The sequence below is a fragment of the Triturus cristatus genome, chromosome 10 (genome assembly GCF_964204655.1).
Source record: "Triturus cristatus chromosome 10, aTriCri1.1, whole genome shotgun sequence".
NCBI classification, from domain to species: domain Eukaryota; kingdom Metazoa; phylum Chordata; class Amphibia; order Caudata; family Salamandridae; genus Triturus; species Triturus cristatus.
In genome coordinates, this window is record NC_140593.1 from 1092789842 (window position 1) to 1092816973 (window position 27132).

General features: G+C 42.0%; 2 protein-coding genes and 1 pseudogene across 3 annotated transcripts in view; 2 read left to right on the forward strand and 1 right to left on the reverse strand.

Moving 5' to 3' along the window:
• TSR3 (TSR3 ribosome maturation factor) overlaps positions 1 to 16487 on the reverse strand; it is a 117258-nt gene extending 100771 nt beyond the window's left edge. Inside the window, exons 1-2 of one of the 2 annotated variants that reach the window (XM_085629282.1) lie at positions 16351 to 16487; positions 8884 to 8991 (exon numbers count right to left, since the gene is read on the reverse strand). The gene's annotated coding sequence lies outside the window, so the exon portion shown is untranslated. Of the gene's footprint in view, positions 1 to 8883; positions 9051 to 16350 lie in introns of both variants that reach the window. The other variant, XM_085629281.1, reaches the window with a different exon arrangement.
• LOC146796622 (cyclin-A2 pseudogene) lies at positions 979 to 2291 on the forward strand (annotated as a pseudogene).
• A 202-nt stretch (positions 16488 to 16689) lies between the features above and the next one.
• The window catches only part of GNPTG (N-acetylglucosamine-1-phosphate transferase subunit gamma), an 83796-nt gene continuing 73353 nt past the window's right edge, over positions 16690 to 27132 (forward strand). Inside the window, exon 1 of the mRNA XM_085629283.1 lies at positions 16690 to 16930. Coding sequence (XP_085485409.1) covers positions 16870 to 16930 — 61 coding nt within the window. The 5' untranslated portion in view covers positions 16690 to 16869. The remainder of the gene's footprint in view (positions 16931 to 27132) is intronic.

Genomic DNA, 27132 nt, shown 5'->3' on the forward strand with positions numbered 1-27132 from the left:
CAATGGATAAGTAGGCCAGGGCCAACCCTGTGCAACACAAACACTTTGACTGCTAGCTTATAGTACCACAGTAGTGTTGTAGAAGAGAGAGCTGTCTGCCATCAAGGGAAGATTTGTATCCATATGTACAAATTTTTGAAATTGTATACAAGATTCATTAGGCAAAACATATAGTACTAGGGTGAGCCCTCTAAGGAAATGCAGCAAGATGTAAGCTAAGCTTGCATTATTGACAGTGGTTCTACGATGAAAACATGTACAGGTTTGCAAAATGTAAACATTTGAAATGGTGTGTGTATATATACATATAATATTTTAATTTTATTGCGGAGTTGTGTGTATATATATATATATATATATATATATATATATATTACGGCGTGCCTGTAGCCACTCTGTAGTCATAGTTAGGATTCAGAGACAGGAACTCCTCAGATTTTGCTTGCTAATAACTTTGCCATCATTTACTGAATCTCTGTGAAAATGTACAGACCTACTCTTTTTTCATCATTGGCCGATGATGAAAAGTTTCATGGTGATTAGTTAATGGGATGCAAAGACAAAGGTGGGGGGTGGGGGGAATTCTAAAAACAAGTTTTTCCACTAAAGCTTCTTCAATAGAAGTTTTAAACAAGCGATGCATGGTGATGATGAAACACAATATTATTGGTTAGTGAAAGGAAGAAGGAGAAAGTGCAGGAGCAGCTAAAAGTAGCGATCGAAGCCGGAGGAATTTGCGTTCATAGATTCCCCGACGCAAGCATTAAGCAGCGCACCAAAATAAGCGAGCCGGCTGCAGGGGAGCCCCCGCACCGTACCGATCCCAGGCTCGCGCTGCTCCGGGGAGTGGCTACTCTGCACTAACGTCATGCACAGCACCTGATCCTCCAGGACCTACGCTTCCTTTTCTACGTACCCGCGGTGTGCGGGATCCGTATGTTGGTACCTTCCTCTTGCCCCTTTAACTCTATTCTCTCTGCATTCGCTGCCCAAGAACTGCGCCTGCCGCACCATGTTCACGCAAATGGCCTCGGAAATGCGAGATGAGAATCAAGAGAACGTGCAGCTGGGCAAGAACGGGGCTAACTTGGTCGCCGCCAGCGGACACGTTGTGCTGGGCGTGTTGCAGAATAACCGCGTGGCCAGGGTGCAATCTCAGAGGAGCAGCCGGCAGCAGCACCAGCAGGTACTTGGCCTTCAACGCATCAATGATGAGAACTATGGAAAGGCTGCAGCTGGCAAAGCAGGCAGCAAACAACCTGCTTTCACTATACACGTGGACAAGCCTGATGGCGCAAGTCGCAAGAGGCCCACTGCCCTTAAGAAGAGCACATCGCAGGAGAACCTTCTGGAACTAACTTCCGCAGTAACCTCCCTAGGGCAAAGGAAGCCTCTGGCACCTATACCAATAGAATGTTCAATGGACAGGAGCTTCGATTCACCAATGGCTTTGGATATGTCCGTGGTACATGAAGGTGAAGATAAACCAGTAAACGCGAATGACGTTCCAGACTATGCCGCAGATATTCATGCCTACATCGGGGAGATGGAGATAAAATGTAAACCTAAAGCAGGTTACATGAAGAAACAGCCAGATATCACAAACAATATGAGGGCCATCCTTGTTGACTGGCTGGTGGAAGTTGGCGAAGATTATAAATTGCAGAATGAGACTCTGTATCTAGCTGTGAATTACATAGACCGCTTCCTCTCCTCCATGTCTGTCCTGAGAGGGAAACTCCACCTTGTTGGAACTGCTGCTATGTTGTTAGCCTCAAAGTTTGAAGAAATCTACCCTCCACAAGTTGCCGAGTTTGTTTACATCACAGATGACACTTACACGAAAAAACAAGTCCTAAAGATGGAACACTTGGTTCTGAAAGTATTATCGTTTGACTTGGCAGCACCGACAATACAACAGTTTTTCACACAGTACTTTATGCACCAGCATGTCAGTCCTAAAGTGGAGAGCTTATGTATGTTTCTTGGCGAGCTGACCTTGATAGATGCGGACTCTTTCCTGAAATATCTTTCATCTGTTCTTGCTTCTGCTGCGTTCATTTTAGCGAACTACACGCTCTCCTGTGTACCTTGGATTGAACCTCTAGTTCAACTGACTGGCTACACTTTTCAAGACTTGAAACCATGCATTGTGGACTTACACCGAACCTTCCTTGGAGCTGCAACTCATCAACAGCAGTCTGTGCGGCTAAAGTACAAATCTGCAAAGTACCATGCAGTATCCCTCACTGACCCTCCAGAGACATTCACTTTATTTTAATGGACTGAGCTTTTATGTATATTACGCTGCAAGCACACGTTGCACAGTTATTTTAATTTTGAGTTCAACTTTTTGTTTCATAATGCCTACAATCACTCTTCAGTCCGGGATCGATTAGATTACACAATTATGAAACCAACTGTTCAACTTTTTTAAATTAAGTTTAAGTGTAAATTTGTTTTTGTACATTTAATTTAGATATTTAGCTTTGGCTAAGCTTTTATACAGCTGGTCTGTTGAACACAACCAGGCAGATAGCAAATTGTTAATCCGAAGCTGTATGCATCAATGTTTAATATTTTCATAATAAATGTTGACAAATGCAGTACATTCCTGGTTAATGAAAGCCCTTGTCAAATAAAAAGGCAGACATATTGTTTAACGTGACATATAGCTTATTACTCTTTCTGTAACGTGTTTCTACAGCAGAGTTGTCGAAATATGTATGTGTACACACACACACGTTTGTCGAGCCATGTTTTTAGGTTTCAAATTAAAGTATTGTTTCCATAGGCTGAAAAATGTACACCATCAGGATGAGAAAGTGCTGCACTACCATATTTTAAATTTCAATGAAAAATGGAAAACAGTTTATTATCACGAAGAAATGCAGACACTGCCTTGTTCATGTCTTCGAGTCTTTTCAATCTTAGTACTTTCCCTTTGGTCTCTGATAAATATTTGAGGACACAAAATGTGTTTGGAAACAGACATCCAGATTGAAAAGGACTCCTTCATCTCAATTTCCAATGTAACTCCAGTTAGGTGTCCTATAACATTGCCACCACAGTGGATAACCATAAAATGGGGATGGTCACATTTACTAACATATGAAAGTAGAGGGAGTAACTGATTCCATTTCAAACCTCTTTCACCAATCCACGTTAGTTCAACTCCTTTCAAACCTAAATCATTTTCAACACCTACTTTCTTAGCATGCTGTCGGGCCCAAAAATGTAAACTGTGGCCAGCACACAAACCAAACCCTAACCATCTTACACATACACAGACATACCAGAATAAGGAATAACAAATAAGAGTGAGATGATTGGCCATTAGGAAACTATGCAGAAGGTGCGAGTTATAATTAATGCATTTTGGTCAGCAAGTTCACAACACTCTGTACAGGGTCCACAAGTTACAATAATGATTGGGTCGGGCACAAATTTTAACTTTTAAGTTATAACTATAATTTTTAAATTTCTAACGTTTGTGTAGTTTGCGATGGTTTTGTATAGAAAAAAATATATGAAGTTTTCCTTACTATAACCAATCGTAAACCTTTATTTTTTCATTGAAAATATTACGTATATGGTCCCTGATTACATGCAAATACACACCAAGGCATGAAAGCAAGATTGTTGATTGTTTGGTTTCAAAATAAAATGTGTATAAAAAAAAAATATATATATATATATCTTGGAAAAAACAAGTTGCTATAGTATTGTGCAACTTTAAATACTACTTCTGTAGATACGAAAATTTGGTGAGAGAAGTCAAATGCACTTGTTGATTTTGTTAATTGTTTTCTCCAGGGTGAAAATATTTTTTCAACCCACACTTTTTTCCCCACCCCAGAAAAAGCTTTACTTTTTACCTTTGTCGTGAGTAAATTTCAATCTTCTACAGCCTGGAAAGAGATTGGAGAGGAGTTGGTGAAACCTGTAGAGATGCAAGTTAGTTCAGCTCTTGAATCATTTCCCAGACCCGGGAGAATTTCCACTGCTTTTTCTGAGGAGCCCCTTCAACAGAGACAATGACTGTCCTTCTATCCCAGGCCAGTTGCAGGCTATTGCTAGAGACCCTTTATGTGGCTCTGGTATCTGACAAGGGTAAGAGCACTGTGGATGTGCAGGAGAGGTGGTAGCATGGGGGCCTTGAGCGGTTATCAGATGCAGACTAGCGGAAAAGCATGTGAACAAGATAAAACCATCTCCCAAAAGCACGCTTCAAGTTAATGCAATTTCATTATCTTCACATGGCCGATCATACACCTTAAAAGTTAAACTGGATTTATCCAGGCAGAATCTCAGCATGCCGTAGATGTAGCATGCAAGGAGCGGATTTTTACATATGGTTTGGGGATGTTCGCGAGTAGCAGAATTTTGGCAGGCAGTGGCGGCATGACCACAAACAATGAAAAATGGTCTACCGGTGAAGTCTTTGAAGCAGTGCTCGCAAGGCATATTTTCTACCATCCGAGGATTAAAAAGACGGGTACAAATGGTAACACTGGGCACCGTGTTGGCCAAGTGCCGTATAGCAATTCACTGGATGTCCTCTAGAGCACTCCATACGAAACCCGGAAGAAGGATTTACTTAAATGAGCAGTGGCGACGAGCAACATTTGAAAGCTACTAGAAGGGATGAGAAACTGACAGACGATCTTGTGGACTGGCCTTCTGACTGAATTAAATAGCAGAATCTACTGTAGTGGAGGAAGTCTAAACTATGTAATGTGTACAGACATAAGTGTATTCAAACATGATGCTTGAAGCTGTGCATGTGTTCTAGCGAACCTGGGGGGGGGGGGTCCTGTATCAAAATGTTGATGCTGAGGAGTCTGTAGCAATTGTTTTTCTCTTGTGCAAAATCCAATAAAGTTTTTTATTTTTTAAGTACGTTTGTGTGCACATACTCACAGGGCATTCCAGATCGGGAACCAACGCTTCCAGACTACTTTCATCTCCTGTATGCAGATCTGTAGAAAGTTGGCAAAATCCGAGCCTTGCTAGAATCCAAACCCAAATATAAAATGAGCTCTGGTGTAATCACAGAGGCAATTATCAGAACTCGGACATAATGAGAGCACTGCCACTCACTGCATGGAGTGAAAAAGGGACAAGAGGGTTATTTAGCAGGACAAGTAGATTATGAATTATAGTGTCCCTCGAAAAGTAGATACTGTACTAAATTCCACACCCCTGCAACGGTTAATGCTTGGTCCCTCAATTTTCTACAGTAAGTCGACTATGCTTATATTATGCCCACTTTAATGCATTCTGAATTTTCTGCCCGCTATTCAAGAAATCAAACTGATCTCTACAATGAGTTTTGATTTACCCAGGCTGCAGCTTCGGTTTCCCATGTTCTGTGGAAGTCACTCTCTCAAGTGTTTTTTTTCTGGTCACCTCTTACGATGTATAATTTGTGAGTCAATTTTACTTTTAAGTCCTTGTCTTGTGTCTAGAATTGCCACAAATATATCATCTAATTTGGTAGGCAAGATTCTCATCCTCATCTGCTGTCATATGCTTTGACAACTGATCGGTTGTTCGGGACATAACAGGCCTGAATAGGCCGACAAGATGCTTCCTTGTCCTTTGGCACTTTTTTTCTTCCCCATCTCGACACAAACTTTTAACTAGGGCAATAACAGCAGTTCAGCGTACTCTGAATGTGCCAATGGACATTGAACATAAACGCGGCAGCTCTCATGCACGCTCAAAAGAGGAGTGGTGTACTAGTATGGATTGGTGGAGGACATGAGAGGGTATTTAACAGTAGAGGCTGCCTCACAAATTTGAGACGGTTAAGGGGACCATAAACAACTGGATTTTCATCTGGGTTGATCATGATAAGATTGAAAAGATGGAAGTAGCAATTTTAATGCTACTTATGTAGATTGACTTCTGAGCATTAAGACCTTTTCTTTTGCCGGCTTTTAAAAGTGTCAGGTGTAAACTACGGTGAGCGCTGAAGAAAAAGAATTGCCAATGTGTATAAGAAGTGTCTGCCGTTCATGAAAAATGCAGAGGAACAATAGAACATTTAAAAAAATCTCCTATGAAATAGTTCTAGATCTGGAGTGGTAATGCTACCATCTTCTCAGAAATCACACATTTTGTATATTAGATATAACCTGCTATATACACATCATGCACTAATCTGTACTTTGATATTTAGTAGTTCAATTCAATTCAAATAGACTTTATTCGGATTTCAAAAAACCATCCATAAAAGCACAAAATCTGGGTTAAGATACACAATTTGATACTAATTTCAGACCACAATTTATAATAAATAACATATTAAATATGACTTACAAAAGCAACAGTTAAAATACAATTATGCTTCCTTACTAGACTATGCATAAGGCCTCCATACATACAATATATAGGGGTATACTGGAATGTAACCACTGACTTTATAGAACCACTGACTTTATAGAAGCAAAACAAACGTGTTTCATTAAGTTTGTACAAATTAGGCTTTAAAGTGCAGAATGCATATGTAAACAAGTATAATGCATTACATTTGTGCAAATTAGGCTTTAAAGTGCAGAAATGCATATGTAACCAAACGCAAAGCATTAAGTTTGTGCAAATTAGACTTTGAGTTGCAAAATAGATATAAAATTAGTTCGTCTGATCCAAGCATTAAAAAGTGTCTAAAAGCATGGTTGTGGTCAGTCAGATCGTATTTCCTGCAGTAAGGGATTAGGTAATGCTTTGTATATTTCCTGTAAAAACCACAGCCAAAAATAAAATGGAGCATACTCTGGGTACCACCAAGGTCACAAGGGCAATATAATTTTTCCAGGTTTTTAGTGTAGCCCAGTGGGAAGCAGATAAGATTTACAATGCTCCTGTCCCTAAATCTAAATAATAAAATCCTGTTCCACCTGCCCAATTTTTTACGTAAATAGGGCTGGGGTAACATCGGAGATTCAGTGTGTGGCTCCCGGATCATTAGGTAGTTTGTTGTGGATTGTTTCAGTGAGTCCACTTTTTCCCTCTCCTTATGGAAATATTGATAGAGTGCCCTTCTCACCAGATTTTTATGGGAGCAGTCAATCTGGTCGGGGTCTGAGAATAGGTGACCATAATTGACGCTCACAAGGCTCCTTTCTACCGCATTTATCCATGGAATTAAACGCGAATTCTCACTTTGCAGACAATCCATAATGATCTCACGGGAAAGGGAGGCTGCTGGGTTTTGCCAGATCCTTAACCAAAATAATGCAGGTCTGGCTCTAATAAAATCCTCAATATAGTGCAATTTTAATTCATTGTGACAAACGAAGGTCGATGCACTAATAACTCCCCCCAGGATCTTCCGACAGAATCTATTCTCTTCTCTCTGTAATTCTGAGCAGTTCGAGAATCCCCAGACTTCTGCTCCATACGTTCCAGTTGGGAGGCATTGGGTCCGATAAACTTGTAGATATTTAGTAGTATAAAATGGTTTAAATTCCAAGATTAATGCATTCTGCCTGGAACTGTCAAAACAGCTCTTTACCCAGTCATTCTTTTTTTATTTTTCATATTTTAAAATAAATGTTAGTTTTACACCTTTTTGTATTAAAATAAAAGTGGAGGCTCCACAAACCAATTATGTTTCAGCAAAAATAGCTGCTGTTTGGATACCTTGCTAGACAGACGTTCGCTAGTACTCAATTTACCCACCCACACATGACGAGAATTCATTAACAGACAAATTATCTCAAACACAAACTTCTGATCTATCCCCGTCATGAGACTAAGAATGTTTTATTTTGTCAAAGGCCAAACACTTTGGTCAACATGCAACACACTGGAATGTTCAGCCTTTGTAATGTGCCTACATGATGCCTAATTTTTTGTCTACAATTGGCAGGTTTGGGGCATATCTTGGAACCAGAGTGAAAAGCCACTTGCAAGGAAATGCGACTGTGAAGCAGAATGGAATGTGTGAAGCAGAAAGGAAAATAATGTAGCAAAAGTCTTCCAAGAAAGACTATAGAGTCGCTTTAGTTGGCACAATAGGGTGTTTCGTGGCAATGCAGATTACATGGGATTTTGAATGCGGGGCATACAAAAGTAAAAAGGAATAGGATTACCCATAATTTCCCTCTAAAATATTGGCATGTGCTGAAGAGGACAAGAAATACTCTATCACTTTCCTGAGACTTTATCAAATGCATAGTACATAACCAGTAACCCTGGCCATGGTCATGCTGTAGTCGCTAGTCTCTGTTGTTTCACTCAAGAACTATATGATTACTCAATAATCCAACTGAAGAGACATCTAAAAAGGTAACCGCCGTTTTGAACAGATTAAGTGAAAACATTGATTTGCCTGGACCATATCTAACCAACTTACAACAGATAGAATAGAATCTTGGTCTATTATTTTCTGTTTGTCCCATTATAACTTCCTCACTGAATTGTTCACATTCTAAAAATATCAAAAAGATTAAGACTGAAAACCTCTCTGGTTTAGGCCTCCTGCTGAGGCCTAAACCAGAGAGGTTATGCAGATCTCTGCTGCACAGGCTCATGCTACTAAGGTAACTGTGTGCCAAGAAATACAGGCTTCCCTCGAATCTTCAGGGGGGACCAGAGGAGGAAAAAAAGGGCTAAAGTTGCAATGACAGGAATGACTCCAGCTAACAAAGAATACACCCTTTCGCACGTGTACACATCCCACAAGCGTATTAGGTTTACTGTAGCTTCTAAAACGTGTGAGAAGAACAGACTACAAATAATGTTCCTCCAGTGCAAAACATGGATCAGGTCAGTTGCACAACAGAGCACATGCTGCCGCTCGCAATTCACAGCTCCAGCTGGCCTGCTGCTGTACCTACCACAAGTAACTGCTGCAATGTGGTTGATTCTTACCTTTATCAAGATGAGTAGATCTGGAGTTTGATGTCACCATCAATTGGCAAAGATGCTGAAGATAGTGGTCACCGTTGATAGGTTCTGTTGGTCTCTTGGTCAGGGATGCTGAGGATGACGACAACAGTGATTGTGTCCGTGTTCTTTCTGGACCAGATGACTAATGCCTAACAGAGAATAAAGACAGCAGTATTACCACTTCGTCCAAAATAATACTTTATAATATGTTATTTCATTCAAATCCATTCTTCCCAGCAGCACATGATCAGAGTTGTGATAGACCAGCCTGATAGTGTCAACTTTTCCAGCTTTATACTTTACTTTATTTAGAGTAAGAAGATTTGTTAACCACCATTAGGTGGTTTCAGAGCACTTTGGGTATGGGTACATATTACAGGGACTGCCAAGTTGAAATACAGTAGTTTGCAAGAATGAAACATTGCCTAGCTATGGTAACAGAAAGTTTCAATTCTATTAAGGACACGGCGGCCAGGATTAGGCTTTACTTTCCTCACTTTAATCAACCAGCAGTTTTTTACATTTACCACTTTTTAAAAATATAAACTACATTTCCCATGAGTTCTTGGGAAAACAGAAAAAACTGTTCATCCAATCAGATGGCTGGTGCTACATATAAGGGTCACAGCAGACGCTCTACCCTCCTCTTTCTTCCTGCAACACAACCTGTTTCGCCAGAATTCATTCTTGTTCATTGGTATCTGCTCCTGAAAGGAAGTATAAGACAAAGTGTCCGTCATCCACATCGAACTCTATGTGCCAACAGCAGAGAAGACTCCAACAGATATGTACAGAACGCTAAACAAAAGATCAGATGTACATTTACATTTATTTCATACTCAGATCAGATTGAACTCTCCATAATTCACTGGGTGGGTCAAATAAGTACCCTGTAAATATTGGGTTGGCTAATCCTCGCCTTCCTGTCCTTAACAGAATTGAAAACTTTCCATTACGAAAGCTAGGAAATTCTTCGTTCTATGTCAGGACTCTGAGGTGAGGATTAATCTAGTTTAAAGCTTTTCCAACACTAGGATTGCCAGATTGGTAACTGGTTTAAAATAAAACCTTTTGAAAGTTGAATCTGAAGACCAATCAGCTGCGTTGACAATATCTTCCAGTTTTGCTCTCAACGAAGAAGCTTTAGATGCCATGGCACCTCTCACTGAGTGTGCTCCAAAGCGGGAAACCGATACCTGCCTCTTGCGTCACCCATCTGGCAATCGAAGGGGAAGAAACCGCCTAATGAGGTTTAGTGAGTACAATCAACAGTTGTCTTTCACTAGGAGGGCATAGGTCCTCTGTTTAGGCTTCACATGTTTTGAGTGCTCTAACTACACACAATTTAGGCACATTTGGGAATAATGAGTATGATACCATCTTTGAATTACAATTTTTACGACGACCAATGTGAAAAGTGACCCCTTCTGGCGTGAAATATCTGCCCGTTATATCCAAGGCATGACCGTCTGATATTCTGCTGCATGAAATTAAGCACAACTGCCGCCATGGGAACCACCTGGAACTGGAAACACCAACCCAGCCATCTGGACCAGGTGGAATGATATCATTGGGTAATAAGGTCCGTCCAAGCTCTGGCAAGTAGAGAGTCAGCTTCTCAAAATCCCAGGGACTTTCCACCGTTCCCGGTAATTCTCCAGGCAATAATACCAAGCGAGCCCTCTAGGACCAGTGGGTGAGGGATGCCCTGGATGGGGATCCTGAAGGAGGTCTGGAGATATAGGTAGAGAGATTGGAAAACTTCAAGAAAGTTCCATCATTGCTGGAAACCAGACTTAAGACCCCCAAGCTGGGGCGAACACCACCAGATCTGCCGGGCTGTCTGCGTACTTGCGCTGCTAACCTCATTAGCATTGTGACTGGAGGGAACGCATATGCCATCTCATTGCTCCAATCTTGGAGAAATGCATCCATGGCGACTGAATTGGGGTCAACTGCAATATCTGTCCAGTTGGAAGTCCAGACGAGACTCAAAAAGGTCCATGGAGAAAGGACCCAATCTCTCCTGAATCTGTCTAAACACTGGGGTTTGCAGTTTCCATAGGCTGACATCTCTCCAACGTCAAGAGTGTCAATCTGCCACTTGATTGGAACAGCCTGGGAGATGTTTGCGGACACCAACATGTGATTGGCAAGGCAAAAATCACATAATGTGTATGAGCCTGCCATCAACTCCAGACAATTTATGTGAAGTGATTGTTTGGTGAAGAACCATTTTCCTCCTGTGGTGAAATCTCTGCAACGAGCTCCTCAACCTGAGCCAATGGCATCTGACTATCACCAGATCACGTTGGGAGCAGAAAATCGCCTGACTATCCCAGGCCTCCGTATGGGAGAACCACCATCAATTCTCCTCCCTTGTCACTGCCGAGAGCAGAAAAAATTGGGAGCATGCAAGATCCCATTCGAGGTAAAGAATTTCAGGAGCTGAAGTGCCCGATAGAGAAGAGGTCCTAGGAAGATGGCCTGAATGGAGGATGAGAGGAGTTCCACAATACGTGCAATTTGCCATGGTGACACCTGGGACTTAATTACAATGGTCGTGGATTTAAAACCAGTATACAGGTAGGATGAACTCATGAGAAATCAAGTACTATTTGGTGTGATTTTAAGTCGCTTAACATAACTAACGGAGAGCCCTCTGGTTACTAAACAGGATTCAAAATTGGCATGGATAACAGGATTGCAGGTATTTCGTTCTGTTGACAAGTTCCTTACAAAAAACCTTCTCACAGTTTTGGCACACTGAATACCAGTTTTTTGGTGATGTTTTTGGATATTTCACATATACACAATGGCATGCCACGTTACCTATGGTCTCACTGGATCGGCATCTATACTTTGGAAACAGTATTAACGATTCCTGAGACTGTTTCTGCATGGGTTTCCACCAATTGTGGATAGTGATATTGCATGACCACCAATTCATGTAACTATCCACTGTATTATTATAAAATACATTTAATTAGACAACGAGCTATTCTAATTGCATAGCCTTGTGTTGATTAGAAAAAAAAACTTTATTGTTTTGTAGCTCTAAAGACGTTTTTTTTTTAAGGAAGAAACATGTGTTGACTACAGAAACAAGAAAATAATCTAAATGTGATGAAAAGAATAAAGAAATTAGATACTACCTGAACAAAGGGCACCAACTTTGTCCAATGTGTATTACTTGACTGTTAATCTAACTTGTATACTCAAGATAGCATGTGCTAGAGATTTGTATGTCGATACCTGGGACTTGGATAGCTGTCTTCTGAGTTCGTGTTTGATCTTTGTCGGCTTGTTAGCAGGGAAACCGAGGGTGGCTTTGACCGAGTCTATGGTCATCTGTAGGTGTGCGAAAAGATGCACCAGGCATTGGTTCAGGATTAGCATATCATTGAGGTAGACAAACTCCCCAAGTTCGTAAGTGTTTGACCACCGGCCTCATTAGTTTGGTGAAACACCATGGGGCGGAAGACAGACTGAAAGGGAGGGAGGTGAATTTGAATATCTAAGAGTTCCATCAGGACTTTAAGAAATGCCTGTGAGGTGGAAAGATTGCTATTGTCAAATAGGCGCCTTTCAGGTCCATGAAGAACCATCCAATTAGCCACCTGTAGGAGGTCCCGGAGGAGATGGATGCCCTCCATCTTGAAGTGGCGATAAACCAGCCACTCGTTGAACTCCCTTAAGCTGATGACAGGATGCTCTCTGCCCTCCCTCTTGTCCACTAGGAAAAGGTGTCTCCGAAAACCGTTGGAGTGCAGAGTGGTTTGGACAATGCCTTAATTTGCCAGAAGCTGTGCTATCCTTAGCTCCACTAGCCTGGATTGGTCCTGGGAGAAAAGTAGGTGTCTGGGTTTGTGAGGCTGGACTGGAACACCATAAAATTCTATTTGAACTCCTTTCACTTTTTAGAAAATCCACACATCTGGGAAAAGAGCTTCCCAATTGCATAAAAACTGCACCAACATTCCCCGCTACTTGCAACCCTTCGGAGTTTTTGCACTCTCACCTTGTGAGTTGTTGTAGTTGCAGTTGCCCTTGGCACATCGCCAGTGGGGTAGGGTCTCGTCGATTAGAGGTTTCCTAACTTGAATAAGTTGTGCCACTGGCCTTGACGAGAGTCCATACCTTTGGTGGAGGCTTGCTGGATAGTGTGGCCAGTGCCCCTTACCACGACAGACTGACAAAAACAAGGGGAATGAAAATACGTTTTAATAATGTTTGGGTCTTGTCTAGTGAGTTGGTCATATTGATGAACTTACCCAGTTCTCGAAATAATGGATTCCCGAAGAAATTACCATGAGCCACCATGCCGGACTCCAAGGTGGAAAGCTCCCCCAACTTGGGGTCAATTTTAATCAAAAGCGATCTACGTTGCTCTGTGGAAAACGCACAATTGGCATTCCAAAGGAAGATGAAGGCCTGTGGAGTTCAACTGGATAGAGTGTCAGGAGATACTAGAGAGCCAGATGCTTTAGCATCCTCCACTATGTTCACATTCAGGAGTTTATCCTGGCAGGAGCAACATGACCGGTCTATGGCCTTCTTAAGATCTCGGACAAATTTAGCAGGGAAGGTAGCTATTTTGGTGTCTATTTTAGGTGTGAGGGCAATTTTACCCTGTAGAGATGGTCTAGGGCACTTTGTTCGTAGGCAGCTTGTTATCTTCTTGTCAAGGGGCTTACTTAAACCGCCAGCCATGTAGGCGGCCACCTTGGGCACTGGGCACCATTCTGCTGACGCATAAGATCATCTGGGTCCAACAAGTCCACCCCAGGGGGGTTTGCTGTATCTAATATAGGATCATTGTCTAAGAATGGATTGGTGGACAGGTGCCATGGCTGACTAGGGTCGCCATCCTCGTCTGAGATATTGGGGGAATCATCACAATCTCCTGTGTCAATACGGGGGGGGAAGAGGGTATCCCCTGAGGTGCTAGGCACTTGGGGTGCATTCTGAGGAGGCTGAGAATCCATATATGCCTTTTTAGGCCACGCAAAGGGTTACTGGCCCATTCTGGCGAACTGACAAATAGCAGTTGATCTGTTCACTCACAAAGTGAATGAGCACTAAATATGCCTTTAAATCTTGTTTTTATCTTGTCACATTTACTCTGCATTACGAGACAGAGGTCAAAAGTCAGTTTGGCTTCTTACACTTACTTTTCTTTCTCTGGCATCGAAGTGAAAGGATTTTGTAAAGTGAACTGTCTGACAATCGTTCTGTAAAAGCATGTGGAATAAAAGGCTGTGAGATGCCAGGCTTTTTTTCAAACACAACATTAAAATAGCTAAGTGAACTGCACACACATTTCTATATGAATTTCAGCAGTTATGAAATCACATTTTTGCAATTTCTTATGGTAAAAAAAGATTTTTATATGATGAAAACAAATCAGAACACTTTACTTAGTGATGTACAAATGATAAATATGTTTTTGCGGAAACCCTATTTCCATACATTGTTTATGTGCTATATAGTTTTATCAGTAGAACTGCAGGCTGGTGAGAACGTTCATGGCCATGTCAATGGGAAATATGTTGTCTGTACATAACTGGGCACTACCACATCATGCTTTAGTAATATAATTATGAAAATGTAGTTTTTAAACATGAACTGAGAAATATTCCTGCTCCCGACCTGATGATAAGTAATTAGTGAACTAAGAGGCAAGTTAGGGGTCATGCGTGCCCTATTTGTGTCCCAGATTCGTAATATATATTGAGTAAACAGTCTATTAAATAAAAAAAAGTTTTATGCAGCAAAAGCTGAGCTCGCATATTTGAAGGTTGTCTCATATGTGATAATGAAGAAAAAGGTGGCTCCATAAAATAAAATATTTGCTTAGAGGGAATTCCTATAGCCCGAAACCCTGGACATATTGTTTATGGGTCAAGGGAAACAAATTTTCATGTTCCAATTGTCCTTGGGACAAGTAGGCCCAACCCTTTGCAGCACACACCCTTTGGCTGCCAGATTAAAGTACTTCATTGTGGATCAAGGAAGGGCACTGTCTGCATTTATGGTAATATTTGTGTCTATATGTAAATGTTGTTTGAACTTTTATTTATGGTTCATTAATACAAAGCCTTTATTAGGGTGAGTGCTCTAAGGAAATGTGCTGCACTACTGACAGTGGTTTCGGTATAAAAATGCGTACACATGTTTGCAAAGTTTAACAATATGAGGCTTTGTATAATGCTTTCAGGACGCTCTCTGATTAGATGCAAATACATGGAAAAGCTTGAAAGTAAGATCGATGATTCTTTGCTTTCAAAATAAAACGTTCATTAAAAAAATGCAACTGGAATAAAACGTTTTGCTTAACTACGTGAAATCTTAGGTGTAATTTCTTCGAAGCAACATTTTGTAAAATATGTAGATGCAGCCTAGTATTTCCAAAAGTATTCATAATGGAAAATCAGTGTAATTAGTTGCAAGCAAAATTATAGGAAACCTGAAAATAAACCAGAATTGGCAAAGCCAATAGTTATGACATTGGTTGTCAGCTTTTTAGTTTTGTCAATGCGGATCTTGTTTTGACATGGCTTTTGTAAAACGTTATTTTTGTGGGAGCTGCCGAGACCTCATCATAACAAACACAGGCAAAAGCAAACATATTTTTGGTCTCACAAACCACACATTGCCATAGCAGTTCCTGGCACATAACAAAACTAGTTTGGGTGCTGATATGCTCCTTGTGAAAGAGCAGAATGATGTCACTCACAGTGAGGCCAGCCAGTAGATCGAGAGAGATAGATAGATGGAATTTTAATAAAATAAAAGGGTATTGGTTAATGCCAGACCTAAATAGGGGCCATTATAACTGCCTTAGCTAATTTGCAACGCCAATAGGAGTAGCCTGTGTTAAACTTATGTTCACTGTTGTGTGGTAGGTCTGAATACAATAACAAAACTCACAGAAAGGCACCCAGATACAGGTTGTTGCTTTGATTTGGTCTTGAAAAAGTGTCACTCCAAGTGTCACACATTTGAAAGTAGAATGTAACTCACACGCCATCTGAAACCACAGAAATGTCATTCATAATCAATCTGAAAACGTGGCCGCTATGGCAATTATAGGATTGGGGCGCTCAGCACTTCTGCATGACATGCACGAATGTACACTTTCCAGAAACCATGAATGCCGATGGGTAGACACCCCCTCCCCACCTCCCTTAGCCAGTACTAAAGCATGCCTTCTAAGAACATTCTTTTATCCGCATGGCACAACGGTTGAATTGCAGATATGCCCTTTTCCAGTCACAAGTTATTGCACGGGATAGGGAAGGAAACAGCTGAGGGCAACACGGATCGGATTACTCTCAGGCGACTGTCAGTGCTCTAGAGGCCACTGAGTGCCTGAATCAGAGTAAACTCATACTAATTTGGTGTTACCGACGAGCCTAACTACCACCACCATCAGTCTCAGAGTACCTGCTGGCCTGAGTGCAGAATCCCTCAGAAAAAGATGCTCGATGGGCCCAAGCTGCCTTTCAGTACTAACAGGACAGCACGCAGGGAAAAAATTCCGTATCTTAAACACGCATGTCACCAAACACCGCCCACTGACGGTAGACGTAGTGCACTGGACTCAATGAGTCTGTTCAATGGGCCTCACAACCAATAGACAACTGACAAGAGCTCTCTCAGCCAATCCAAGGTGAGGAAGTATTTTTTGCCGTCTCACTGCCAATTAACATCTGAGAGGATATTCCCAACAACCAATCCTATGATAAGAGTTGCGTCAATTAATGACGCGACATCAGACTTCCCGTCCAGTGATCATCACGGGACTAAACGACATCCGTAAACAGTAACAACGGACAACTAGTTTCAGGCTCTTCAATGGAGTACACAGTAGACGATTACTGTAACCTGGAATGGAAGCAGGTCGGTGTGTGACAGCTTATCGCTCCTGTTTTGGATAGCCACCGAGCCAGTGCGGAGTTCAGGATGGGGCAGAGAAGAACAACGTTTCTGAGCCCAGTGTCAATACTGCTCTGGACCTTGTACGGTAGGAGACTGCTCACTAGTACACACACCAATACACTGTCATCACTGCTTCATACCATAACACGATAACCCCCACCTCGGTGCTCAATACGCAGAATCACAAAACGCCACCTTTTTAATCACACCCCCTACATGGCATGCTAGCCCCACAAATGCCACAGGGCAGTATAGTACGTGTTCCACGTTCGGATTACAGTGTTAAATTTAGGTCAATTTTAGGGTAATCGCTGTGTTTACGAGGTATACACTTCATGGCCTCGAATTTTGTATCCCGGCAATCGCAGTGATTTACTTTATACACAATTAAACGTATTTCTATGCAAAGTATATTCACATTATTAGAATTTGCATATGTATTATTTTCTCTACTTGCAACATCTGCTGAGACACACAAAGTGGAACACTGTCAAACATACTTTACATGCTATTTAATTGTGAATGGATTCGTATTTTAAACTTGCAGCTCATCATTTATATAAAAATGCTCCTTTCTTAGAAATTATTGCTTGATACTTAGACCACTACTGGGTTAATACTATTTTGTATATAATGCTTTATTCTAAACTACAAAAACAACAATTGATGGACAGAATGCAGAACAATGTCATATATTCACCCCAGTACAGAGATATGGGCCTAATCCATCGTTGTTTTGCTCACCATGCCATTCTAGTTTGAACCCAGCCATATGCAAATCCGTCTTGACCCTGTGCTTCATGGGAACAGTCCAGCCCGAACTGCCAAGCTAGGTCCTCCCTGGACTGGAAACAAGCATCCTAGGACCGGTTTGACTAGGGGTGAATGTTTGCATTGTCAGCATTCCGTCCATCATTTGTTTGCTGTAACGCATTTCGCCCTAATTGGGATGGGTATGCCCAGACGTGGGCCCCTTGCTCACTGTGCCATTGGATTCAAGCTAGCCTGGCTGAAGAATAGTGACATACCCTGAAACGGGTCCCAGGATGCTTGTTTCCGGTCCAAGGAGGACCTGGCCTGGCAGTTCGGTCGGGGCTGTTCCCATGAGGCACAGGGTCAAGACTGATTTGCATGTGGCTGGGTCTAAACTGGGGTGGCATAGTGGGCAAAAGAACGATGGATTTAACCCAGATCTTTTGACTGGGGGAGAATGTTTGCATTGTCAGCATTCCGTCCATCATTTGTTTGCTGTAACACTTTTCGCCCTAAGTGGGATGGGTATGCCCAGACGTGGGTACCTTACTCACTGTGCCACTGGATTCAAGCTAGCCTGGCTGAAGAAGGGTGACATACCCTGAAACCGGTCCGAGGATGCTTGTTTCCGGTCCAGGGAGGACCTGGCCTGGCAGTTCGGTCTGTTCCGATGAGGCACAGGGTCAAGACTGATTTGCATTTGGCTGGGTCTGAACTGGCGTGGCATAGTGGGCAAAAGAACGATGGATTTAACCCAGATCTTTTGACTGGGGGAGAATGTTTGCATTGTCAGCATTCCGTCCATCATTTGTTTGCTGTAACATTATTCTAAACTACTTGACATTTTTTTAAAATTTAAACAGGTTCTCAAATTTTCCATTTCCATGCGTAAGAAGGTTATCCAGTTCAGATTTTTTTTTCCTTCGGATTTTGGGAGTAGTACTCGAGATTATGTTATGGGCAGAACTCCATTTCACAGAATGCAAAAACTTACACTGGATGAACTGTGCTCACAGGGACCTGTGAAACTTGAGAGCTTTTCTATACCCAAACACACACAATAAACAAGTTTGCCTGTTATTATGCAAACAGAAGTGATTTGAGAAGCACCAATGAAGAGGAATTATGTCCTATATATCAATGCATCCCTAACTTTTTAGAATCACGACCCAGTTTTTAGAATGACACATTTTTGCTACCCATCAAGCTTTAATGGACATGAGGAAGGCAATATTTTTAATGTAACCAAACCATTGTGTGGTAACACACTCATTTACGGACAGCACGTTTTCCATTGAAACAACCACTAAATTTGCACAGACCTACTGTTTTACTGATTAAACCATATTGCACACAAACGATGATGTGTGGAAATCGAGTTTCAGTGAATATTAGTCATTTGTGCATCACGAAGTAAAGTGCCTCGGTTAGTTTGGATCCTATTAAAATCTTTGTTTCCATCACACTTCAGAATTACTAAGAAGTGTCTAATATTTGCATTCCTAGCTGCTGAATGTGTTCAGTTATTTACATGTGTGTTACAGAAACTGTGACATAATTCATTCTCTGACTGCAAAGTGAGAGGAGTGTTTATACCCCAATCTCCATGTTAAAGAAAACCGAAATTTATCAGATCTTGTTGTCCTGTTAACTACGTATGGGCTATGTTAGATGTGCTATATTACAACACACAGTGCTTTTGGTTTCTGGGGTTTGGGAAATGATACAGATAGATGAATTGAGAACAAAGGCTATAAAGCAGTGCTTCCCAAACCTTTTAGAACCACAACCCACTTTTTAGAACGACAAACTTTCGCAACCCACCTAGCTTAAACAATTGTGAGAGCTTGAATTAGGTAAAATCTCAGCTCATTCTAAGAGACGGACTTTAAATAGGCAATATCTTTTGGAAGAAAGTTGGGAACTGCTCTGTAAAACGGAGATAAAGGAGTTTCTCGTAAGAAATCACGGGACGGCGCCCCCTCACATTGTCTGGGACTCTCTTAAGGCTTATATTTGGGCCTAGCTATTGGGAAGGATGCTGAAAGTTCTAGAAAAAAGAAAGAAAAAAAGCGAAATCTAGAGCAGGAGGTGCAGAGGTGCTATGATATTTTTCTCAGTAACCCCTTGGCCCCAATCAACAAAAACTTGATCAGGCCAAACGGGATCTTACCAAAGCTTATTATGTAGAATGTGAAACATTTAATAGCAACCATATGCAAAAGGTATATGAAGAGAGTAATTTTACTGGGAGGTTCCTTGCATGGCCAGCTCGGGAGCAGGCCGCAAGTAACCAAATTAGTACTTTGAGATGTCTTGTAACTGGTACCCGAAGTGAAGATCTAGCGGTTATAGGGGACCTAACGCTCCAACACTATAAGAATATTTATGGTCAACAACAATCCATTGATAAGGCATCCCTGGACAAGTTTCTCCAGGAATAGGAAATTCCGGTACTTTCTGAGGCCGATAAAAGTAGAATGATGCGCCCTTTCTCCAAAGAAGAGCTGGGGGATATCACAAAAAATTCCTGAATGGTAAAGCCTGTGGACCGGACAGTCTCCCAGGCGAGTTTTTAAAACCTTTTCAGATGCTGTTTTAGAATATTTTTTGCCGGTTGCCAATTCCTTCATAGAGGGAGGCCCGGTTCTGCCTTCGTTCCAAAAAGGGAATGTAGTTAGTTTTTAAAAAAAGGGAAAAGACTGCGAAGACCCCAATTCATATTGTCCAATCACACTTTTAAACTCTGACTATAAGATCATCGCTAAACTTTTAGCCAACAGATTTAATGTTATAGCCCCAAATCTGATCCATTCCAGCCAAAATGGGTTTATTGCAGGGAGACAGCTTGGGACCAACACACACTATTTAGCAGAAGCATTGGATTATTTCGAGACCAAGAAAATACTAGCCTTGGTCCTTCTGTTAGACGCAGAGAAAGCGTTTGACCTCGTGTTCTGGGAGACTTTATTCCACATCCTCTCCAGTTTTGGTATACCTCCTAAGATCACGGGGTTGATTCAGAGAATATATCTTAACGCAGAAGCCAATATTATTGTTAACACCTCTGAGGCAGGAAAAATCAATGTAAAACGAGGGACTGGACAAGGCTGTCCATTGTACCCAGTTTTATTCGCTTTTTTATTGAACCTTTGGCTATCGCTATTTGAAATAATGCAAATTTTCGCCCCCCTTTACCTACTATGGGTAAACTAAAATTCTATGCGGACGATATCATGCTTATGCTCAAAGGCGATAAGGGGGTCTAAGCAAAAGTCTTTGAGGTTTTTGACCAGTTTGAACTACTCTGCGGGTATAAAATCAACAAAAAGATAACAGAAATAATCTAGTGTGGATGTAAGCCCGATGTTTTACATTCTGATATTTTGTTCTGGCTAAATTCTAAACCGAAAAGATATCTGGGAGTTTATTTCTCATCTCGAATTGCTGACTTGTATGATTTAAATTTTGTCCCGCTTCTGCTGAAAGTACAGGATTTACTGCTTCAGTGGAACTCGCTCCCGTTCACTATTATGGGGAGGGTCTCACTGATTAGGATGTCTGTTCTCCTGCTATTTAATTTTTTATTTTTGGCAATTCCGTGTGTTTTAACAGCAGCTTTTTTGCCAAATTAAGTCCATGTTTACATCATTTGTTTGGGGAAAGAAAACTCCCCGAATTGCACTAAGCACTTTATATGAGGAGGTGGAGAATGGTGGGATAGCTCTCCCTAATCTTAGGGATTATTCTTTTGCATATTTTGCACAATACATGTCTAGGTTTAAGTCGGATTTGAATACGGGACTATTCATAAATTATTTTATGAATTTAGCCTGTAAAGAGCACGAGATACACTGCCCCTTAAAAAATTTCGAAATCCCCTAAATTTGTGCACTATAAGTGCATGCAGTGGATCTTTTATAAACGTCAGGACTTTTATAGAGGCTATACAATTTGTTATTAACTCTTCAACCCCCCTATCCGAACTCACTTCAGTATTTGGGGCTAGAGAATCGACCGAAATTATTCAAAAATGGGCTAAGGCCGGCTTCCGGAAGATCTCCGATTTTATAAGGATCCATAGGTGGCTGAACATTTCCGAAATGTATGATTTAATTCCGAATGATTTCCTTCTTCTCTGGTCATTTTAGTATTCTTATCAGGTTCCTTAACAATCTGGATCTGATACAGATTAATGAATGTAAAAATCTGGCATATGCTCTTTTTGAAGAAATCACAGTCCGTAAGCCAGGGGAGTGAAAGCTTATTTTAGCCCCTATTAGGGGTTCGGATCTCTCTGAGAAAGCAATAACAAAATGGGAAAAACACGAAGGTTTGGAAGTTACAGCGAGTATGTGGTCCAAATTAAATAAACTTACCTTTTCAACATTAAGGGGAGCTAATTGGGGCCGGATGCGATTCTTGAGCAAATGGCTTCTATATAGAACCCCACATTTTTTATCCAAGCTTTACCCTAGCCAACCCGGTCAGAGTTTTCGCTGCTTAAATCATCCGATAGCCAATTGGACGCATATTATATCACAGTGCCCTTCAAATCAGGGGTGATAGAATTATATTTTTCGTCATCTGGAGGCTGAATGTTTCATCACAATAGACTCCAACAATTGGCTGAAAGTCCTTGGCTATGACCCTTACTTGCATCTCTCTGATAAACTTGGTTAAATTACTGTATATTGCAATGATGGTCGCCAGGTCACTCTTGCTTCAGAGATGGCGATCAGATCTGGTACCAACAAAATGTGAATGGGTTCGGAAAATGAAGCGGGTTAGGAATAGTGAGCGCTTGTATGCATTGCGAATTGGGGGGATTAAGAAGTTTGAAAAAGTCTGGGTGGCCCATTTCACCTGAATTTTAAGTAAGAGCTTACATTTTAAAGGTTGTCCTAATATGCAGAAATTGTAACTAATGTAGTATGTGTTGAAATATTTGTATACTCCTTTTTTTTTTTTTTTAATCCTTTTTATTAACAGGACAAGAGGTCAGTTCCTTTCAACATACATAAGAAATTATAACATAACAAATCAAATTAAATTAAAGCAGGGACGGCGGGAATACAAAGTTCAAAATTGAGCAGCAAGCATATTGTAGTTATTTACACATAGGTACATATTACAGTAAGAATAAAAACAGTAAACAAAGAAAGGGAAAAGAGAAAAAAAAAAAGGGGGGAGGGGAGTTTTCACATAAAAGAAGATCCCCAAATTCTTTCTAGCCTCTGTAGAGATTTGACACCTCTAATCTTGGCGAGGGAAAACTCCATAATATATGTTTCTTTAGCGAGTATCCACCACTCCTTAACATGGGGCGGATTGCTTGATATCCATGTTCTAGCTATGATCATTCTAGCACATCCCATTAAAATATTTATAAGGTCATCTTGTGGGCTATTTAAAGTCTGTATACCAAGCAATACATATGCTGCATTGAGAGTTATTGGTCGGTGTAGTATCTGGGTTAAACCCTGCTTTTACTTTCGACCAGTATTCAATAAGTCCAGGGCATGTAAAAAACATATGTTCTAAACTTGCAGCCATGAAATCGCATTTGGGACATCTAGGTGCCGATTACGATCCGGTAAAAAATTTCCCCGTGCGACTCGTATCCGGTCTTTTTACCGTACGAATCGTACAAGTGCCGTACGAACTGGCAATCACGATTCGCATGGTAAAAAGTCCATACGAACCGCATTGGGAATCATTCCCCACACGTCCTCGGGTCGGAAAATGTGTCCGACACGTCCTCGGACGATTTACCGTACAAACGTGAAAAGTCGAGTCCGACCGAGGAATCCCGATCCATCCCGTGCGTCCGAGGTCACAACCGGATGGAAAAAACACCGTCCGCACCGAACTCCCATAGCAACCATGGAGACGTGCCCGCATACGCGCCGACCCCCCCCCCCCCCAGCCCCCGTACGTACGCGCCGACCCCCCCCAGCCCCCGTACGTATGCGCCGAACCCCCCTGTATGTACACCCGTGTACGTGTCGAACCCCCCGTGTACGTTCGAGTCGTACCCCCCGTGTACGTTCGAGTCGAACCCCCCGTGTACGTTCGAGTCGAACCCCCCGTGTACGTTCGAGTCGAACCCCCCGTGTACGTTCGAGTCGAACCCCCCGTGTACGTTCGAGTCGTACCCCCACCCGTGTATGTACGGTGCGTACCCCCCCGTGTACGTTCGAGTCGAACCTCCCGTGTACGTTCGAGTCGTACCCCCACCCGTGTATGTACGGTGCGTACCCCCAGCGCGCTGGGGGTACGCACCGTACATACACGGGTGGGGGTACGACTCGAACGTACACGGGGGGTTCGACTCGAACGTACACGGGGGGGGTTCGACTCGAACGTACACGGGGGGGGTTCGACTCGAACGTACATGGGGGGGTTCGACTCGAACGTACACGGGGGGGTTCGACTCGAACGTACACGGGGGGGGTTCGACTCGAACGTACACGGGGGGGGTTCGACTCGAACGTACACGGGGGGGGTTCGACTCGAACGTACACGGGGGGGGTTCGACTCGAACGTACACGGGGGGGGTTCGACTCGAACGTACACGGGGGGGTTCGACTCGAACGTACACGGGGGGGTTCGACTCGAACGTACACGGGGGGGTTCGACTCGAACGTACACGGGGGGGTTCGACTCGAACGTACACGGGGGGTTCGACTCGAACGTACACGGGGGGGTTCGACTCGAACGTACACGGGGGGGTTCGACTCGAACGTACACGGGGGGTTCGACTCGAACGTACACGGGGGGTTCGACACGTACACGGGTGTACATACAGGGGGGTTCGGCGCGTACGTACGGGGCAGGGGGGGTACGGTGCGTACATGCGGGGGCTGGGGGGGGGTACGGCGCTTACCGGGCCACCTACTCTGGTCGTTTCGCGCCGTACTTCGCATTTGCGGCACTTTTTGGGTGCCGTGAAAATATTGCCGTCCGGACTGCTGTCGGTTCGAATCGTAATTCCTGGGTCGTGAAACGCTGCCTGAAAGCGTACCGACGTCACATCGCAGCATTCCCGGATCACATTCGTATGTATATTTTCGTCGGTCGGTGTTTTTTACGATTCGTACGGAAATGGTGTTTCCGTGCGAATCGTAATTCCATGTTTGTACAGTTTTACGAACGGGTACGAGTCGGACGGGGAAAACGCTCCGACCGACGGTTCGTACCCGGTTTTTACCGGATCGTAATCGGCACCCTAGTCTGTTCACTACGCAAGTTATTACTGGACCACTTTGAAATTCTTTCTGGAGTATAATATAACTGACAGATGGTTTTGTATTGTTGAATTCTCAAGCTTGAGGAGTGGATAGATCGATTTAGACTGCAGAGAGCAGCAGAGATCTGATTGGCAGTGATGTTTATACCTAATCTTGCTCTCCATTTCTCGGCTATTTGCCCACAGTCGTCCGGTTTGTAAGAAATAAAGCTTCTGTACCCCACACTGATAAGTGACCTAGCCTTGGTGGAATGGAAACATTGCCATATGTCAGAATCAAAGATATTTAACAGCTTCATTTTGCGTATGAAATAATCATACATTTGAATGTATTTGAAACATGAAGTTTCAGGTAATTTATAGAGTGTTTTTAATGTCTCCTATGCCAAAAAGCCGTCATTACCATATAAATCACCAAGTGTTTCTATTCCAGCCAAATTCCAAGCTTTAAATATCCCATCATGAAATATTCCTGGCAAGCCGGGATTCGCCCATAGAGATAATTGGGGATGAAAAAACGAAGTGTTACATTTAGTTAGAATGAGTTGCCAGATTTTAACACCGTCTCTAATGGTCTTAAATTTTACTCGCTTAAAGTAGTTTGGATCATTCACTTTAGCTAGAAACATATTAGAGTCCTCGCCCAACATAAATTGATAACAATAATATTGGTGCCTGTTCCGAATAAACAAACTGCGAAGACGGCTTAAAAAAGCTGAAAAGAAATATAATCTAAAATCAGGAAAATTAAGCCCTCCTTGGCTAACTGATAATTTGAGTAAAGTAATTGATCTACGGGCTTTCTTGTAACCCCAAATGTAGCTACTGAAGATCCCATCTAATCATTTAAAATAAGTGTTATTGACCAAGAGTGGTATAGACCTAAATAAATAAAGAAATTTGGGAAGTATACTCATTTTACTTAAATTAATCCGACCAGAAATACTAAGTGGTACCTTATGCCACTTTTTTAAAGTAATAGCAGTTTCTTTAAGAAGAGCCTCATAATTAAGGGTAGTTATTTCATTAATTTTAGAAGAGATTTTAACACCAAGATATGTGGCTGTTCCACACATACCTAGAACCGGTGACTTATAATTCATGATACCTTGTGTTTTATGGGTATTGAGTTTGTATCCTGATACAGACCCAAATTTGATGGCCTCCTCAGTGATACCCGATATAGCTTCTGTTACATTAGTTGAATAAATCGCTATATCATCAGCGTAAGCCGTAATTTTTAACGAATTCAAGCCATATTTAAATGGAACGATGTTGGGGTGAGCTTTTAAAGCACGTAAAAAAGGCTCCAGAGATAGCGCGAATAGCAAGGGTGATAATGGGCACCCTTGCCGTGTGCCTCGAGAAATTGTGAAGCTGGTTGAGGTTATCCCAGCATAGCTAAGCTTAGCTGTTGGCTTATCGTATAGAGCCTGTAGCCATTTAAGATATTGGCCTTTAAACCCCATGGTTGTCAGTGTTATCCACAGATAGTCCCACCCCACTCGGTCGAAAGCCTTTTCAGCGTCCAAGAGTATCATACCGAGTGGGGTGGAACTAATCCCAGCTACATCAAATGCTGTAATGGCCATATTGATATGAGCTGTGGCATCTCTCCCCATAACAAAGCCATGTTGTTGAGGAGTCACCAGATGTGGGATAAGTGGAGCTAGTCGTGTGGCCAATACCTTGGCAAAAATTTTAGCATCTGTATTAATAAGCGAGATGGGTCTGTATGACCCACATTGATCTCCTGGTTTGTTTTTTTTAAGAAAAAAGACAATCCTTGTTATATTCCAGGATTTAGGTGTATTCCCAGCAATTCCTATATTGCCTATCACGATGGATAATAATGGTAATAGTTCCTCTATACATAATTTATAAATTTCTAATGGGATAGTATCTTCCCCGGCAGCTTTGCCTGTAGGTAGCGTGGCAACGGCCAGTCTAATCTCTGCCTCGGTGATATTTTCTGATAGTAGCTCGATTCCTTCAGTCTCTTTGTCATTAGATTAGTATCTAAATATTCTTGTATCTTATTCGTAGCCGGATATTCTTCTGGGGTATATAATGCACTAAAAAATGCCACAAATTGCTCAAGGATCTGTTCTGGTTGCGTATATATCATGTTGTTTTGACCCCTAATTTCTTTAATAAGTGTTCCAGACCTGTCATCAGCAACCTTATATGCTAAGCTTTTACCTATCCTGTCTCCGCTCTCATATTGAGAGAGATGATATTTATGTAGGCTAATCGTATTTTTCTCCATAAGCCTTGTTTTA